Raw genomic sequence first — 19,101 nt, forward strand, 5'->3', positions numbered from 1 at the left:
GACCGTGACGTCACGATCCTCCGGAGCTGCACCCGACACTCTAAACAAATGTCGGGTCCAGCAGGGAGATTGCGGGGTCCCCAGGGGCGGGACCCCCGCGATCAGACATTTTATTCCCTATCCTTTGGATAGGCCATAAGATGTCTATGGGCGGAGTACCCCTTTAACACTTTACACAGTTTACACATTCCTCTTTGCTAGACATTCCCAATGAGGCTATGATCACACAGCGTGATATTTGCAGAATGTCCGGCCGGATAATTTCTGGATGGACATTCCGTCTGTGCTACGGCAATGCAATGCGAGTGGGTTCTGCCGAAAGAATTGGCATGTCAATTCTTTTTGCAAAGGCCAATTTGAATTTTGAAAACAATTGGACTCTTTGTGCCGGATTCTGCTCGGAAATACCACCATGTAAACGACACCTAACTCTTTTGCTCTCTTTTTTTTTCTTCTAGGAACAAAACCGTCTTAATGTATTTTAATATTCTAAAATGTGCCAGTCCAGTGGTGCTTATAAACCTGCAGTGCCCTACCATTCAGGTAACCCTGCTGTTATATATGTGAATAGTTTCTGTATCCCATGACTAGGATCTAAGGGGACGATTCATTAAGACCTGTGCTGAGGATAAGTTGACCAGTTGCCCATAGCAACCAGATTACTCCTTTTATTTTTTTAAGAGGCCTTTTTCAAAAATGAAAGAAGCGATCTGATTGGTTGCTATGGGCGACTGGTTGACTCTTCCTCTGCACAAGTTTTTTATGAATTTCCCCTCATGTCTCTCACTTTTGAATAATTTGAAATTACCTGCCAAGGTCGGGGGTCACCCCAATGCCCCAATGGTAAGCTGTAGTGACGGCCATATTGGTATAATCACTATGGGGGAGATTTAGCAACCAATCAGCTCACTTGTTTCATTTTTGAAAAGGCCTCTGCAAAATGAAAGCAGCGATCTGATTGGTTGCTATGGGCAACTGAGCCACTTTTCCTTTGCACAAGTTTTGATAAATCTCCCCCTATAGTAACTGTTTAATAGGAGTTTTAACCAGGAGACGTATAGATTTATATTGATGACATTTTTTGCTATATATTTTTAGAAGAAAATACATTTTAGTGTATTGTTTCTTCCAGGAACAAAGGGGGGTATTCATGAAAAGTGGTGAAGGTGAACGTCTTTTTACTCCATTAATTCATGTGGTGGAAACTGTGTACTGGCACGAAATGTATCACATGATGTAGGGCAAGTGATAAATCTGGCTATGTATAGTGTTTTTCTGTGACTTTTTGTGCGACTTTTTAACCCATGCAACAATTTAATAATGCTGTCCACAGTTAGTTTGTGTGCTGTTTTTTATTTTGTGGGGATTTGCGCCCTTTTGGGTGATTTGTGCCAAAGAATGCAACTTTTTGAAAAAGACACAGGTTTCATAAATCCCTGACCACCTCAAAAACTCAACTCAAAACTCGTCTTCCACGAAAAACAAAACAAAAAAAAAAACACATAAATGAAAAGTCACACGAAAAGTCACAAAAAAACACACTGCGCCAACATATTGCACCAAATTTAACCAACAAAAACAGAGTAAAATGCTTTATAAATACCCCCAAAGTTCATAGTACATCATGTGTAACACATCCTGTACTATAAATGGATCGAGCGGCCAGATGGGGAGTAAGGAGCTTTGCCGCGCACTTCATCCGGTTATAACTCGCAATTGCGGCAGGTTTCAGGACTGAGACCCTGTGTGGTCTAAACTTTTGGCATGTATGGATGACATGTCACAAGTTTATGTTAATACCAATAATGCTCTAGGGTAATGCTTGTAGTCCCCACAACTATTGTGAAGCATTTTCTCTTTGACTTCCGATGTCCCTCTGTTATTCCTCTAGGAAATGTATGACAACTAGACTTTAGCATGCTTCTTTTAAACAGGCGTGTCAGTACATAATTTGACATTGTCACAAGTGAACAGTGTCAAGAGTCACACCCCATTTGCTAGGGCAGTGTTTCCTAATCAGTGTGCCTCCAGCTGTTGCAAAACTGCAACTCCCAGCATTCATTGTCATTTATAAATTTCCAGGAAGGATAACAGAGGAACAGCTTTTTAATCAACTGATGGCAGAAACAGATTTGTAAATTACTTCTATTTAAAAATCTTAATCCTTCCAGTAGTTATCAGCTGCTGCATACTACACAGGAAGTTCTTTTCTTTTTGCATTTCCTTTCTGTCTGACCACAGTGCTCTCTGCTGACACCTCTGTCCATGTCAGGTTATTGTCCAGAACAGGATGGGTTTGCTATAGGGATTTGCTTCTACTCTGGACAGTTCCTGACATGGACAGAGGTGTCAGCAGAGAGCACTGTGGTCAGACAGCAAGGAAATGCAAAAAGAAAAGAACTTCCTGTGGAGCACACAGCAGCTGATAAGTATTGGAAGAGTTAAGATTTTTTAATAGAAGTGATTTACAAATCTGTTTAACTTCCTGGCACCAGTTGATTAAAAAAATGGTTTTCCACTGGAGTACCCCTTTAAAGCAAAATTCGAAAGAAAGGAGGACTGAAGCCGTGTATGTTGGATGCCCCTGTGCTAACATCTGGCTTTTGTTTCCAGCTTTGTGTTTCCAAATGCCCGGATAGATTTGCCACCTACCTGGACATGCAAGCCAACTGGATGAATAGCAGCTACTGGCAATATTACAGACAGTTCTGTAAACCAGGGTTTAACAACCCCAGAAAGGTGAGTGAAGTTATGGCCCGTGTTCTGCAGACAACTGCTCTGGTGAGAAATCAATTGCCCCATTGGGGTCAAATTGTCAGGACGATAATTGTCACACAATGACTAAATAATACAATGATCTGCAAAAGGCAAATTACAGCTTCACTGTACTGTGATGGTCCAGAGTACTGCCCTGCACTCTACTCTCTAATACCACGGGATGGATATGCTGCAGACTTTCAGCTGAAAATGCATCATATCAGCCCCCTGAGAAGGTACCCTAAGGGTCATATACTCCCCCCTCTAAAATTTTGTTCTGAATTCTATTATTTATAGTCCTAGACTGCAGTTTATCATTGTACTCTCTCTCTCTGTTCTACTCTCTAATGGTTTTATAACACACTGTATAAGAACCTGACATTGTCCTTTACTCTCTAATGTCCTTATACTGCACTCTTTAATAGTCTGACATCATCCTTTACTCTCTAATACTCCTATATTACACTATGTGAGAGTCTGACATCATCCTTTACTCTCTAATACTCCTATACTTCACTCTATAATAGTCTGACGTTGTCCTCTACTCTCTAATGCCCTTATACTGCACTCTATAATAGTCTGACATCATCCTTTACTCTCTAATAGCCCTATACTTCACTCTATAATAGTCTGACGTTGTCCTCTACTCTCTAATGCCCTTATACTGCACTCTATAATAGTCTGACGTTGTCCTCTACTCTCTAATGCCCTTATACTGCACTCTATAATAGTCTGACATCATCCTTTACTCTCTAATACTCCTATACTGCACATTGTCCTTTACTCTCTAATGCCCTTATACTGCACTCTATAATAGTCTGACATTGTCCTTTACTCTCTAATACTCCTATATTACACTATGTGAGAGTCTGACATCATCCCTTACTCTCTAATATTCCTATACTGCACTCTGTAATAGTCGAACATTGTCCTTTACTCTTCACTACTCCTATACTGCACTCTATAATAGTCTGACATCATACTTTACTCTCTAATACTCCTATACTGCACTCTGTAGTAGTCGGACATTGTCCTTTACTCTCTAATACTTTTACACTGCACTCTGTATTAGTCTGAAATTGTCCCTTACTCTCTAATACTCCTATATTACACTATGTGAGAGTCTGACATTGTCCTTTACTCTCATATACTCATATCATATGCTACACTCTATAATAGTCTGACATCATCCTTTACTCTCTAATACTCCTATATTAAACTATGTGAGAGTCTGACATCATCCTTTACTCTCTAATACTCCTATACTGCACTCTATCATAGTCTGACATCATCCTTTACTCTCATATACTCATATGCTGCACTCTATAATAGTCTGACATCATCCTTTACTCTCATATACTCATATTCTGCACTCTATAATAGTCTGACATTGTCCTTTACTCTCATATACTCATATGCTGCACTCTATAATAGTCTGACATTGTCCTTTACTCTCATATACTCATATGCTGCACTCTATAATAGTCTGACATCATCCTTTACTCTCATATACTCATATTCTGCACTCTATAATAGTCTGACATTGTCCTTTACTCTCATATACTTATATGCTGCACTCTATAATAGTCTGACATTGTCTATTACTTAGACTAAAGTTGTCCTCCTGACGCTCCCCCAACAGATAATGTCAGAGGAAAGTTGGGTGTCTATTTTTGTGGTAGAGATAAGTCAGTGCCAGAACTTAGCTCTCCCTTCCCCATAGAGGACACAAGCTGGGGACCTCAATAGAAATAACTTTCGCTCGGCCAACAGTTACTTAAAGCGTTACTGTCATTAGTAGTAAAGAAAAAAATGCTCATGTCAGTGTAGTAATGGGCCCTAAGACCTGTACACATAATAATAATAATAATAATAATAATATGCATGTTCTTATATGTAAAATACCTTTTGATCTATGTTTTACTGTACTCACTGGTCTGGCAGTCCTTTTCTTCAGTAGAATGACAAACTCCTTTCCATCCTCTCCCTTATCATGAGGCCTCCACAAACAGGGAGACAACCAAACCCCCTGTCAGCAAAGAGGTCCAAACATCTAGTTGTTAGGGACACCGAAAAATCCTTCCTATATGTAGGCTCCAATATTAAAATAAATGAGTACAAAATATAGGAGTTCACAGAACCAACAATTATAATATCACCAAAAGGTGTGAGACCCCGCCCCCCCCCCCCAAAAAAAAAGTAAAACCGACTGTAATATATTATTAAAAATATTTTTATTATTATATTTATTAGAAAAGTATGCATACAGAATCAATTCATTAAGGGCATACCGTATATACTCGAGTATAAGCCGACCCGAATATAAGCCGAGGCCCCTAATTTCACCCCAAAAACCCAGGAAAAGTTATTGACTCGACTATAAGCCTAGGGTGGGAAATACATCATCCAGACCCCCGTCACGGACGTCCCTGTGCGTCATTGTCAAGGCAACGTCACTAGGCCGGGGTCGGCCCGGAGCGGAGAAGAGGGCCTCCTGGTGAAAATGGACAGGCCGGAACGACTAACCCTCCCCACCGGACGGTCCCTGCAGCATAGATGGCCCGGACCAGCTCACCCTTCCTTCCCACCAAGGGGAGGTGAGTAGAAAACTAAAGGGGGGGTCTGGATGATGACGAAGGCCCGGCAGTGGTCTTCAACCTGCGGACCTCCAGATGTTTCAAAACTACAACTCCCAGCATGCCCGGACAGCCGATGGCTGTCCGGGCATGCTGGGAGTTGTAGTTTTGAAACATCTGGAGGTCCGCAGGTTGCAGACCACTGAGAAGGGATTGACAGGCGGAGAGTTCACCCAAGTATAAGCCAAGGGGGGCGTTTTCAGCACGAAAAATCATGCTGGAAAAACTCGGCTTATACTCGAGTATATACGGTAAATATGATTATAAAGATATAAAACCAGATGGGTACTGGGGTACTGTGTGACCAGAGGATAAAAAATAGTAGTATATAATATATAATGGATAGCGCAAAGAGCCTGGTTGTGCTATTATAAAGTGCTAGTGCGGACAAAGGTGCAGTAGGATACATCCCAATTAATAATATCCAAAACCAATGCTGAGTAGATAAATCAAATGCCACAATGTGAGATAAGTGCATAACAAAAAATCTATAAATAAGATTCAATATTGTGCCAAGTTATTAAATAAAAAAAAAACAAAAAAAAAAAACAAGTGATATACATAGAACGTGCAAAAACCAAAGAAAGACAAAAGTGACTATACAACTAGCAGCAATTAACACACCTTTAGGTGATATATATATATCTTGTTGTTAGGACCAAAGAGACTAGGAGACCAGGGTTAAAGGGGTTATCCAGAATTTTTATATATATATATATATATATATATATATATATATATATATATATATATATATATCAACTGGCTCCAGAAAGTTAAACAGATTTGTAAATTACTTCTATTAAAAAATCCTTTCAGTACTTATGAGCTTCTGAAGTTGAGTTGTTCTTTTCTGTCTAAGTTCTCTCTGATGACACGTGTCTCGGGAACCGCCCAGTTTAGAAGTAAATCCCCATAGCAAACCTCTTCTACTCTGTGCACTGTTGCCAGACAGAAAACAACAACTCAACTTCAGCAGCTGATAATTATTGAAAGGATTAAGATTTTTTAATAGAAGTAATTTACAAATCTGTTTAACTTTCTGGAGCCAGTTGAGATATATATATATATATATATATATATATATATATATATATATATATATATATAAAAGTTTTTTCCTGGAATACCCCTTTAATTTGCAAAATGAAAGAGACAGAGACCCCTAGTGGCCATTTTTTTTTTTTACCAATTTTTTTTTACATCTTCACACTTCAGTAGCAATTAACTTTTATGATATTAATTAGGAAATTGCTTAGGTTTTAAAGAAGTATTACATTAACGCTTCAAAGAGTACCTGTCATGATCTTGTTAAATTTTATAATCCTCCCAGGTCACTGCCCCCATCATGATAAACCACCCCCTGCCTTTATTTTTTATTATTTGTTAGTTTTCTACCTTGATATTGCTCTGTATTTTCTGCTCAGTCTCAGTCAGATTCACAGACTGGGAAGGGGCGTTCCCCAGCAGGCGTGACATCATCTGAAGCCATACAGGGGAGAACTTCCTCCCTCACTCTGCTACACACAGCCCAGAGCAGTTCAGTGTGAGATGAGCTATGATTGGCCAAGGCTGCACACAAACCCTTAAGCACTCCAGACTGCATTTCCTGATTTTAGACTTCTGCCAGGCCAGCAGGAGTCCAAAGTCCATGCAAGAGATGGGGGAGAAATGTGCTCTGGACAAGTAGGGAGACACCTAGTGGCAGTTTTTTGAAACACAAATAAAACATAGAAAACTTCATTTTTGTTAAAGTGCATTAGAAAGATTTTTTTTTTATTTACCATAAGAAGTGCAGTAGCAAAAATTAGTTTTAATGACAGTGCCCATTTAAGGTGTAAGCCCCCATAATGGTCTTATATAAGCCCCTCGACTGTTATTCCTGGTGGGGTGGGGTCATGCAGACTACACATTCACATGCTGGTAAAAACAAAAGACGTTTCCTAGCCATCTGTAAGTTCCATGCATGAAGATGTTTTACCTGATCTGTGATTATCTCAGTCTATTACAGAAGTTCTACGGGATGAAGACTGCCCAGCTATGCTCATTCCCAGCAGGCCGTGTAAGTTTTATCTTATACATTCATTATCTTTACCTACCTTACTTATCAATGTCCTCGGCTCCATAGTTTTGCCCGTACGGGATGCTATTACTATATGAGAGATTATATCGGTCCTGGTTGTGCGCTTACCATGTTGTCCCTTCTCCAGTCCTACAGCGGTGCTTCCCAGACTTCTCCACCAGGAACAGTGTTCTGACTGTGGCTAATAAGACGCTCTTTAAAGATGGAAGTGGCCAAATGAGGAACGTAACGGATCTGAGAGAAGCGGCTAAGTAAGGATTGTAATTAATTCCTCCATGAGGAGAATGGTTTCTCATATGCTCTTTGGACCTGTGCAGCCACTGGGTTGAATCTGAGCCCCATGATTGTTAGGTACGCAGTATATTCTTTTAGACTTTGTCTCTTTTGGGATTCAGGAACAATGATACATTCATAAGGCAAGGTTGTTAGCAGCACCAGGTTATTGGGTTTCTTCAGCCCCACAGTGATGCTGATTCTTCATCAGAATAAATGGGTAACTGTCCCCGTGGCAGTGTCTACTATGTATTTGGTTGTGCAGATCCTTTCTGCTTTTCGGTATAATGTGACTCCTGGGTAGGGTTGCCACCCAGCCGGTGTTTTACTGGCACAGTAGAATAAAATATGCAAAAGCCAGTAGGAAAGAGCCCCTGGTCACTGCGGACAGAATCAAGTGATGCGCCCTTAGCCCCACTGCCCTGGCCCTGCAGAAGAGTATGGCACTGGGGGGGGGGATCAATTGAAATGGTTAACTGGTTATGGCACAGGGGGATCGGTTGGAGGAGGGGCTAAATCAACTGGAATGGTTATAGCACAAGGGGATCAGTGGAAAGGGGGGGAGGAATCAATTGGAATGGTTATGATACGGGGTTCAGAGGGGGAGACCATTTACAATGAGTAAGAGTATGGCACATGGGAATCAACTGGAATGATTATGGCCCAGGGGGATCAGAAGGGGGGGGGATTAATGTGATGTCGCGCATATATAATTAATCATGCAAAATAGAATGGCAGGTCTATTTGGGCAATAAAGGTGGCAACCCTAGTGGCCCCCCATGATCCACTCTTACCTGGGGTCCCATGAGTTATCAATACACCCCTGCCCCCTGCTGTGGACCTTACTGCCAGACTCTGGTGGCTGAGGGGTTAAATTCCCGATGCTGTGATGTTACGTGACACGACATGTCTGGACATGGGTGGAGCTTCCTGTTATGTCACGCATATATAATTAATTATGCAAATTAGCACAGTCAGGTCTTAGAAGAGGGATACAGCTGCAGTACATTGTATGTATGTGGAATAACGTAATAATATATGTGAATACATACAAATGTCTGAAGATGGGTAAACCTTACCCCTATGACCAGAGGCGTAACTTGTAGCTTATGGGCCCCAATGCAAAATCTGCAACAGGGCCCCATACGCCAATTATAATATTGGTCTCTTATGGGGCAGATGTGCTTTGGGCCCCCTTAGGCACCAGAGCCCCGGTGCGGCTGCTACCTATATATCTACACCCCTGCCTATGACCGACTTCGGTCTGAAAAAATTGAGTTGGTTGAGTTGAAGTTATAGGGGTACTCCGGCCCTAATGCATCTTAGATCAGATGTCTGATCGTGGGAGTCCCGCTGCTGGGGGGTCTCGCAATCTGTCATTCAGCACCCACCTTTGCGAGCTCTCCGCAGCGCTGGAGGCTCCGACCACGGGGCCAAAGTATCGTGACATCATGACTCCGCCCCCATGTGACATCACGCCCTGCCCCCTCAATGCAAGTCTATGGGAGAGGGCATGATGGCCTATCCTTTGGATAGGGGATAAGATGTTTTAGGGCCGGAGTACCCCTTTAAAGAAGATGTCCGGCGCAGACTTTTTCTATTCCGTCTTGCTCGGGCTGCAAAAATAGACAAAACAAACTTTCACTTACCTCCATATGTTCTCCCGGAGCTCCGCAACAGCTGATCGGTCAGTCGGGCTGTATACTTCCTACTTCCTTTAGCCCGGTACGTCACACGGCGCTTCAGCCTATCACCGGGCCGAGGTGGGACATCGCTGCGGCCGGTGATAGGCTGAAGCGCCGTGTGACGTACCGGGCTAAAGGAAGTAGGAAGCAGGCAGCCCGGCTGACCGATCAGCTGTTGTGGAGCTCCGGGAGAACATATGGAGGTAAGTGAAAGTTTGTTTTGTCTTTTTTTGCAGCCCGAGCAAGTCGGAATAGAAAAAGTCTGCGCCGGACATCATCTTTAATCAAAAAAGTGATGCAAATAGTTGACTCATTCTTTTTAAGTAAACCCAACCCAATACAGTGATCCCTCAACTTACAATGGCCTCAACATACAATAGTTTCACCATACAATTGTAACTTGAAACCAGACTCAACATACAATGCTATGGACAGTCCAGATCTGTGAAACGTGTCAATGGCCGGAAGATCCGAACAATCAGAATGGGCATTCAATAGTAAAATACGTGTATTACTGAAGCGTATGCACTGACTGGTGTCTGGTAGCGCCCCCTACAGTACATGGAGGTATTACATGTTCTGTACTCTTTACCTGTACCAGGATTAGCTGCTCCTTTGGACACCAGGTGAGGGCGGCTCCATGTTACTTTTTTAGGACATTGTGTGTTCTGTACAGGACCCTGAAGAAGCTCCTGTCCTCTACATAGACAGTGATTACAGCTCCCAGCAGATCTTTATTACTTTTATATGAAAGGACTGGATTTATCTGTATTAGTTATCTACTTATTTTTCTTTAATTCTCACTTTTTCCTATTTTTGGATGACATTTTGGTGGCTTCAGAACCAATTACCAGGTTTCCATAGAGTTATGGTCTCAACATGTACTGGAAGGATTAAGATTTTTTATTAGAAGTTATTTACAAATCTGTTTAACTTTCTGGCACCAGTTGATTTAAAAGAAAATGTTTTCCAGCGGAGTACCACTTAAAAAAAAAAAAAAGGGGTACTCCACTGCCCCAGCGTTCGGAACATTTTGTTCCGAATGCTGCGTGCGGGCTGCGGGGGTCGTGACGTCACGCCGCGGCCCCCTCAATGCAAGTCTATGGGAGGGGGCGTGGCGGCTGCCACGCCCCCTTCCATAGACTTGCATTGAGGGGGCGTGTCGTGATGTCACTAGGTGGAGGGGGGAGTAGCGGTGACGTCATGACCCCCACAGCCCGCACCCAGCATTCGGAACAAAATGTTCCGAGTGCTAGGGCAGTGGAGTACCCCTTTAAGAATGGGGTCTTGCACAGTAGACTAGATGCTATGATCGTATGGTGTTCATACTGGTTACCTATATGGACCCCTGCATGGTATTACTGACTCTTTAGACGTTCTCCTTCAATGTTGTGTTCTTGCAGGATCTGTCGGACATCCACTCATGGTTTATTTCATCCTCATAACAGCTTTTATTTTGTTTTGTAGCCATGTAACTACCATCCAACATGGAACTACAAGGTTAAAAATCCCATTTTCTAACGTTTTGTGTATGGCTTGTACAAGTTCGGCTAGAACAAAGCAATACTGACACTTGAGATTAATACGCCACTTGGAATAAGGCTGAATGAGTCAGGTTGGGATATTAAGATAGTTAATCATGGCTAGGATATATATGGAGTATTCCTAGGGGATTTTAGAGAGGCGGGTGTGATGGATGGACCTGGCATGGACTACAAACTATTTACATAGTAAGGGATTAAAGGGGCCTTCTATTTTAAAGCAGCCATGTTTAAAGGGGTGCTCCAGGGAAGTACATGTAAAAAAAAACTCCAAAGCCACCACACTACCTGGATATGTTCCCTGTAAATGATCCTGCCTGATATACAAGGCTCCTGTGGCCCCTGTTTTCATCTCTGGCTGCTTGATATTCTTTTCCATCCTCTTCCATTTACCTGCAGCCATTGCAGCTCTGCTCTCACTATTGTCCTGCTTCCTCTCTGAGAGCCTCCCCCACCCTCCTGCTCTGTGAGCAGAGAGATACAGTGTCTAATTGGCTGAGGCTGCACACTCCTCCCAGCTAAAGAAAGCATGACTCATCAGTGCAGGGCAGAGACCACATTGTATGTGTCTCTCAGGAGGGTGGGAGCTGTTTTCAGAGAGGGACTTGGACAGAGACATAATAGATGGCTGGATGACATATTTTCCTCACTCCCTGCATCTAAGTGACAACTGAGAAAGAGGAAACTGCTCTATAGAGCTAATTAATTATATTTAGACACTTAAATAGGTGACGAGAGGGAAAGGATGGGCTATGGGTTTAGTCCCCCAGAGTACCCCTTTAACAGGCAAAAAATGGGGATTCTGCATAAAGTTCACTTTGCAGGGCATCGGAGGGAATAGCTGTTTATTTACTCAATACAAGGGATCTAATAAGCAAAAAGCAGAGTAACATTGATACTGCTAGGACCAGTAGGCTCACAACCTTTGGCATTACCTATCCCTGCTCCATCTAGGGACCACATCTTTTTGTAGCCAAAAATTCCAATCACTGAAAGGAACCTTTAGCCCAGTGTAATTGAAGTTAATGGAGCCAAGTTGTAATACCACACACACAACCTGGGAACAGGCGTGGCAGTGTTTTTAGAAGAAATTAGCTCTGTTTTTCTATTCCTGGATAACCACTTTGAGAAAAGGCTATGGGGGTTCTAACCTATCCTACATTTTCCACACCCATCATAGTATCATTGTAGCATTTATGTTATGCAGGGAAAAGCCTCCTCTCAGTCTTTGCCACACAGGCGCAGGCCTGTGGTGTCTCATTGTAATTCCAGACATTGCTATGTTCTAAAGCTGAATGCATAAACGACGCATGGAAGCCAGCACTGAACACATGCCATCCGATTTTAACCCATTAATAAAGCTGATGATGTGGGGACCTCCCCCGAGGAGACACATCTATCGCTGCAGGAAATAATGCCTCGGCTGTTTTTACGCATGACATCATTTAATACTTTTTTTTTTTAGGCCATAGTGTTTGCATTAGGCATGTTGGATTTAGGGGAAACAGACATTTTACAGGCTATATATGTCCTTGCCTATAAAATCGCTTTTTCCTAAGCATGTGACAGGTATAGACTATACAAGGGGCCCTAATCAATGATGGATGTTTCAGTAATGTGCCAATTATAATATTAGTCTTTTATGGGGCAGATGTACTTTGGGGACCTCTTAGGCATCAAAGCCCCGATGTGACTGCTACCTCAGCACCCCCTATATCTACGCCCCTGTGAGTTCCAGACCCTAATGTTTACTGGGGACCATGGGCCTTGCTATAGTGGGTGCAGAAGTAGAAGTCACCCTGAGGGGGCCCAATTGGCACATGTTGGGTGAGGGCGCTGTCACATATTTACCACTGGGGCCCAGGAGATTCAAACTACGCCTCTACCAGCATCCTTACTGTATATTCTTCCTTATTCAGTAGAGGGGTTTATAGTTTTCCTTAGTCCCTATAGCTATACCAGTATTAGTAATGGGGAAAAGTCAGATTTCGATATTAGGCTTTTCATTGCTGGCACAATGTCATAGCCATGGGCAGTAATGCTGAAAACAATGGATGCCAATAGCTTATAGCCCTAGCCTAAGGGCCATTCAGGGCCACTAAATTGTAGAATAGTATAGTGTATTAAAAAGTCCAGGTACCCTCCAAAATCTGCCTAAAGTATTTGTATCAGCTTTTTCATTGCGCATCCTCTGGGCTGTGATAGTTCAGATTGCCTAAAGTGACTACCATTCCAGTACATGTAGCTAGAGGTGAGCACAGGAAGTTCTTTCTGCCATATATGGTAATAGACTATTTATGCAGGCTTGCTCTAGGTCCCTCCTACGAGGAACCACGAGAAGATTACAGGATGAGAATCCAAGATTAAAACAACCATATAAAACAAGAAAAGAGAAAAAACAAGACAGGCGTGATCCCTTTGTATAAGTGCTATTCCTCATTGATATACGGTGTTTTGTTATAGAGCTCTGGATTGATTAGGGCCCTAAGAATGATTATTTTTGATATTATTTCTAACATTAACCTCAAATAACAGTAATACCCTCATCCATATAACATTTGTTGCATAGGCGTAACATGTGGCTGTTAGAGCGATACTAATATATGGTATAACCTGGGTTCTGTGCGCAGAATTTTACTTACATTTATGGTAACATTTTTGTATTAAAATTTATTTTTATTTCCTTCTACTCACCAGTGGGATAAACGCTGTTCTTGATGCAAGATCCATTGGGATGAAGATCTTTGAGGACTATGCAAGTTCCTGGTACTGGATATTAATGTAAGTTACATATTATAGCTGCAAATTCCAACTATGGAGGTAGAGACCCAAACTAACCACATATGGGATGTTGCGATTCCCGAACATTTACACGATTCCCTAACTTATCCCCCACCTACCTAACTAAGGGGAATTTCTACCTAATATGTGGTATTTGCTACCAACATACTGGGGGCTTCCACCTAATAGGGGGGATTCCCTACCTACCTACTGGGGGCTTCCACCTAATAGGGGGGATTCACTACCTACCTACTAGGGGCTTCCACATAATAGGGGGGATTCACTACCTACCTACTGGGGGCTTCTTCCTAATAGGGTGATTCCCTACCTACCTAATGGAGGTTTCTACCTAATAGGGGGGATTCCCTACCTACCCACTGGGGGATTCTACCTAATAGTGGAAATCCCTACCTACCGGGGGCTTCTACCTAACAGGGGGATTCCCTAGCTACCTACCTACTGGGGGCTTCTATCTAACAGAGGGGATTCCCTACCAACCTAATTACTGGGGCTTCTACCTAATAAGGGGGTTTCCTACCTACCTACTACTTGGGGCATCTACCTAATAGGGGATTCCCTACCTACCTAACTAGTGGGGGCTTCTACATTACAGGTGGGGATACCCTGCCTAACTATTGGGGTCTTATACCTAAAATGGGGGGGGGGCGGGATTTCATACCTAACTAACTAGTGGGGGCTTCTACATAATAGGGAGGGTGTCCATACCTAACTACAGGGGGCTTCTGCCTAATTCTACCTACTGGCGGGGGGGGGGGGGGGGGGCTAAACCTAATCAGACATACATACCAGGGGCATATCTACATTATAAGTGTCAGTGAGGATCTCATGTTAGAGTTTCACCAAAGGCCTCACAAGGACTAGAGCCTCCTCTGTTGTCACAAAGGATATTGGTAACTGATATTGGTAAGTTCTTTTTTCTTAAAAAAAAATGTATCGGTACTCATACTTGGTCATAAAAAAATGCTATCGGGAGATACCTAAAGGGCATAATAGAGGTTACAGAGGTGTAACTTTAAGCTCCTGAGCCTTTATTACAACATTTGTAACATGCCATTAAAGAAGCAGTAGAGCCTTTAAGACTCCTCAGACACCAGGGCCAGGGCGCCACTGCTGCCTCTGCACCCCCTATGGCTACACCCCTGAGCTTAAGAACAAAAAAAAAAGGAAAAGAAATTAAGGGAAAACTAGTAAGATTGTTAAAAAATATTAAGACTGAGGACTTGATATACATATAAAGTATATTGGAAAATTGTATAACTTTTCATCATACAAGAAAATAACTTTATTTGATAAAAGTGTAGAATTTCTCTTAAAGGGTACGTTCACACATACAGGATCCTGCACAGATCTGATGCGCAGGATTTGTAACTGCAGATTAGAAGCTGCGCTCAGTCATTCAGTTTACATTGAAATCTGCAGCAGAAAATCCTGCTCATCAAATCTACGTATGTGTGAACGTACCCTTAAGGGGTATTCCGCTGCCCCAGCGTTTGTAACATTTTGTTCTGAATGCTTGGAGCGAGGGGCAGGGGTCGTGAAGTCACGACCACACCCCTCATGCCATCACACCACGCGCCCTCCCATAGACTTGCATTGAGGGGGGTGGCATGACATCACGAGAGGCGTGGCTGTGACTCCACGATCCCTGCCGCCCGCACCCAGCTTTCTAAGCAAACACCGGGTGCCGCACAGAGATCGCGGGGTCCCAGCTTTGGAACCCCTGCAATCAGACATGTTATCCCCTATCCTTTGGATGGGGTGGATACGATGTCTAGGGGCGGAGTACCCCTTTAAATCCTGCCATACATTTACCCTTTTTTGAACTAGGTCTTAAAGCAGTGTTTTAGCTCCAGCCCGGGAGTTGTAGTTTTGCAACATCTGGAGACGCACTATATGACAAACGCAGTCTTAAAGGGTTAAAAGATACGATCGTCCTTAATGGTTTCCAGGCCAGAGCTTTCCTCAGGATCCTGTTTTTGATCTCCTATCTGCTCCTTTTATTATGTCAACTTGGCAAAGAGCAAATAATCTAATTTACTCCAAAGTGATAAGAAATCTTTTAGGTGCTGTGGGCTCGCTCCCTCCTTGAGACTTAATTCTAAACAAACATGCAATTTACCGAATTTGCAATGTTTAAATAAATTATATATATATATATATATATATATATATATATATACACACACATATACGGTATATATATATATATATATATATATTTATAATTTATTTTTGAAACATTACAAATTCGGTAGACTGTATGTTTGTTTATATATTTAATTTTATATTTACATATGCCGTGTGTATAAATAAATATATATATATATATATATATATATATATATATAGTAACTTTTTTTGTCTCCCTGTTCTTTCCTAGAGCCCTCTTTATTGCCATGGTCATCAGCCTCCTCTTCCTCATACTTCTAAGGTTCACCGCGGGGGTATTTTTCTGGATTTTTATCATCGGTGTCATTGGAGTTGTGGGATACGGTAAGTCTTATGTATCTCATTGTTCATTCAGATAAACCGATACAGTTGCTCATTTGGATTATAAATGGCGGGGGGAAAAAAATAGCCATACACATGTAGTTAGTTTGGAGGTAAAGAACGTGTACCCTGAAAAATATGTTTACTGGCTAATAACTGGTTAAATGTAAGGACGGACATAGACAGTAGTGGCTCCATAGAAGTATATAGGTGTTATGTCTCTCTTACAATCACCAATAACTGTCATTAGCTTAGTCCAGTGGCCACCAAACTGCGGCCCTCCAGATGTTGCAAAACTACAACTCCCAGCATGGCCAAGCAACTGATGGCAACATCTGGATGACCGCAGTTTGGAGACCACCTTAGACCCTTGAGCAGGTCATACATTTTAGATGGCTGTTGGCCTACAGCTGTTCCTCCCGACCAACACCCCTCCCCTTTACACATGCACACAGCTTGGCAGCCAACAACTGTCCGAGCATGCTGGGAGTAGTAGTTTTGCAACATCTGGAGGTTCACAGTTTGGAGACCACCTTAGTCCCTTGAGCAGGTCATACATATTAAAAGGCTGTTGGCCGACAACTGTTCCTCCTGACCTCCCTTTACACATGCACGCTCTACCTGGCAGCCATCTGCTGTTCATGCATGCTTGGAATTGTAGTTTTGCAACATCTGGGGGGTCACATTGCAGTTTGAAGACCATCCTAATCCCTTGAGTCCTACATATTAGACAGCTGTTCCTCCAGACCTCCTATACATGTGCATGCTCAGCTTGGCTGAGTGTGCATGTGTTCATAAAGGGGTACTCCACTGGAAAACGTTTTTTTTTTTTTTTTTTTTTTTATCTACTGGTGCCAGAAAGTTAAACAGATTTGTAAATGACTTCTATTAAAAAAATCTTAATCCTTCCAGTACTTATCAGCTGCTATATGCTCCACAGGATGTTTTTTTCTTTTTGAATTTCCTTTCTGTCTGACCACAGTGCTCTCTGCTGACACCTCTGTCCATGTCAGGAACTGTCCAGAGCAGGAGCAAATTCCCACAGCAAACCTCTCCTGCTCTGGACAGTTCCTGACATGGACAGAGGTGTCAGCAGAGAGCACTGTAGTCAGACAGAAAGGAAATTCAAAAAGAAATGAACTTCCTGTGGAGCATACAGCAGCTGATAAGTACTGGAAGGATTAAGATTTTTTTCATAGAAGTCATTTACAAATCTGTATAACTTTCTGGCACCAATGGAGTACCCCTTTAATATGACACACTCCTCTCCCTTGAGGACACAAGTAAGACTTCATGCTTGATTCTTCTTTTTCTCTGCTGTTGGAAGAGAATAAGGAGGCCCCCAAAATCTGAATACATAGATGGCTGTACCCGTCAAAATCAGTGGGTTTGTCCAGCATTCATCTAATGCATTGTTTTCCAACCAGGGTGCCTCCAGCTGTTGCAAAACTACAACTGCCAGCATGCCCGGACAGTCCGGGCATGCTGGGAGTTGTAGTTTTGCAACAGCTGGAGGCACCCTGGTTGGGAAACCCTGATCTAAGTGTATAAGCTATGTAATGTGAGTTGTCTTAAAGGGTCTCCCACTCTCCTAATATCCTCTGCCGTAGACAGACCCCCTGTCTGGTACCCCTGCCCCCCCCCCCCCCCCCCCCCCCATGCATCAATCCTGATACTTTATACTTCTGATCCTGGTACTCTGTATAGAATTGTCATCCTCCATGTAGGGCCTGCTGAGGGTCTGTAAAGTGATCAGCATGTACCTCTCTCTTCTCCAGGCATATGGCATTGCTTTTGGGAATACAGCAACTTGAAAGGGGTCCCTGGATCTGACTTAACCATCTATGACATCGGGCTGCAGACGGACTTCAGGGTCTATTTACAGCTCAGGGACACCTGGTTGGCGTTTAGTAAGTATTCCTGTAAAACTCAACATTGTACATGATGTGATCGAAGGGTCTAGAAATGGTAAAGGATAGGTGATATATTTATACAGTGACCCCACCAGCAGAATAGTGAGTACAGCTCTGGAGTATAATACAGGATATAACTCAGGATCAGTACAGGATAAGTAATGTAATGTATGTACACAGTGACCTCACCAGCAGAATAATGAGTACAGCTCTGGAGTATAATACAGGATATAACTCAGGATCAGTACAGGATAAGTAATGTAATGTATGTACACAGTGACCTCACCAGTAGAATAGTGAGTACAGCTCTGGAGTATAATACAGGATATAACTCAGGATCAGTACAGGATAAGTAATGTAATGTATGTAAACAGTGATCTCACCAGCAGAATAGTGAGTACAGCTCTGGAGTATAATACAGGATATAACTCAGGATCAGTACAGTATAAGTAATGTATGTACACAGATATCTCACCAGCAGAATAGTGAGTACAGCTCTGGAGTATAATACAGGATATAACTCAGGATCAGTACAGGATAAGTAATGTAATGTATGTACACAGTGACCTCACCAGCAGAATAGTGAGTACAGCTCTGGAGTATAATACAGGATATAACTCAGGATCAGTATAGGATAAGTAATGTAATGTATGTACACAGTGACCTCACCAGCAGAATAGTGAGTACAGCTCTGGAGTATAATACAGGATATAATTCAGGATCAGTACAGGATAAGTAATGTAATGTATGTACACTGTGACCTCACCAGCAGAATAGTGAGTACAGCTCTGGAGTATAATACAGGATATAACTCAGGATCAGTACAGGATAAGTAATGTAATGTATGTACACAGTGACCTCACCAGCAGAATAGTGAGTACAGCTCTGGATGTCTTATCAATATGTTAATGTGATTTTTAG

The 19,101-nt window shown here is 42.4% G+C and overlaps 2 protein-coding genes across 4 annotated transcripts in view; one reads left to right on the top strand and one right to left on the bottom strand.

The window, feature by feature from the left end:
* The window catches only part of RABGGTB (Rab geranylgeranyltransferase subunit beta), a 220,597-nt gene that overhangs the window by 164,610 nt on the left and 36,886 nt on the right, over window positions 1-19,101 (bottom strand). The gene's annotated exons all lie outside the window — the stretch shown is intronic.
* The window catches only part of SLC44A5 (solute carrier family 44 member 5), a 135,108-nt gene that overhangs the window by 74,895 nt on the left and 41,112 nt on the right, over window positions 1-19,101 (top strand). For all 3 annotated transcript variants that reach the window (XM_056532684.1, XM_056532683.1, XM_056532685.1), the window contains exons 5-11: window positions 459-543; window positions 2,614-2,739; window positions 7,395-7,455; window positions 7,604-7,727; window positions 13,673-13,756; window positions 16,158-16,270; window positions 18,046-18,177. In XM_056532684.1, coding sequence (XP_056388659.1) covers window positions 459-543; window positions 2,614-2,739; window positions 7,395-7,455; window positions 7,604-7,727; window positions 13,673-13,756; window positions 16,158-16,270; window positions 18,046-18,177 — 725 coding nt within the window. The remainder of the gene's footprint in view (window positions 1-458; window positions 544-2,613; window positions 2,740-7,394; window positions 7,456-7,603; window positions 7,728-13,672; window positions 13,757-16,157; window positions 16,271-18,045; window positions 18,178-19,101) is intronic.

The sequence above is a fragment of the Hyla sarda genome, chromosome 7 (assembly GCF_029499605.1).
Source record: "Hyla sarda isolate aHylSar1 chromosome 7, aHylSar1.hap1, whole genome shotgun sequence".
Lineage (NCBI taxonomy): Eukaryota > Metazoa > Chordata > Amphibia > Anura > Hylidae > Hyla > Hyla sarda.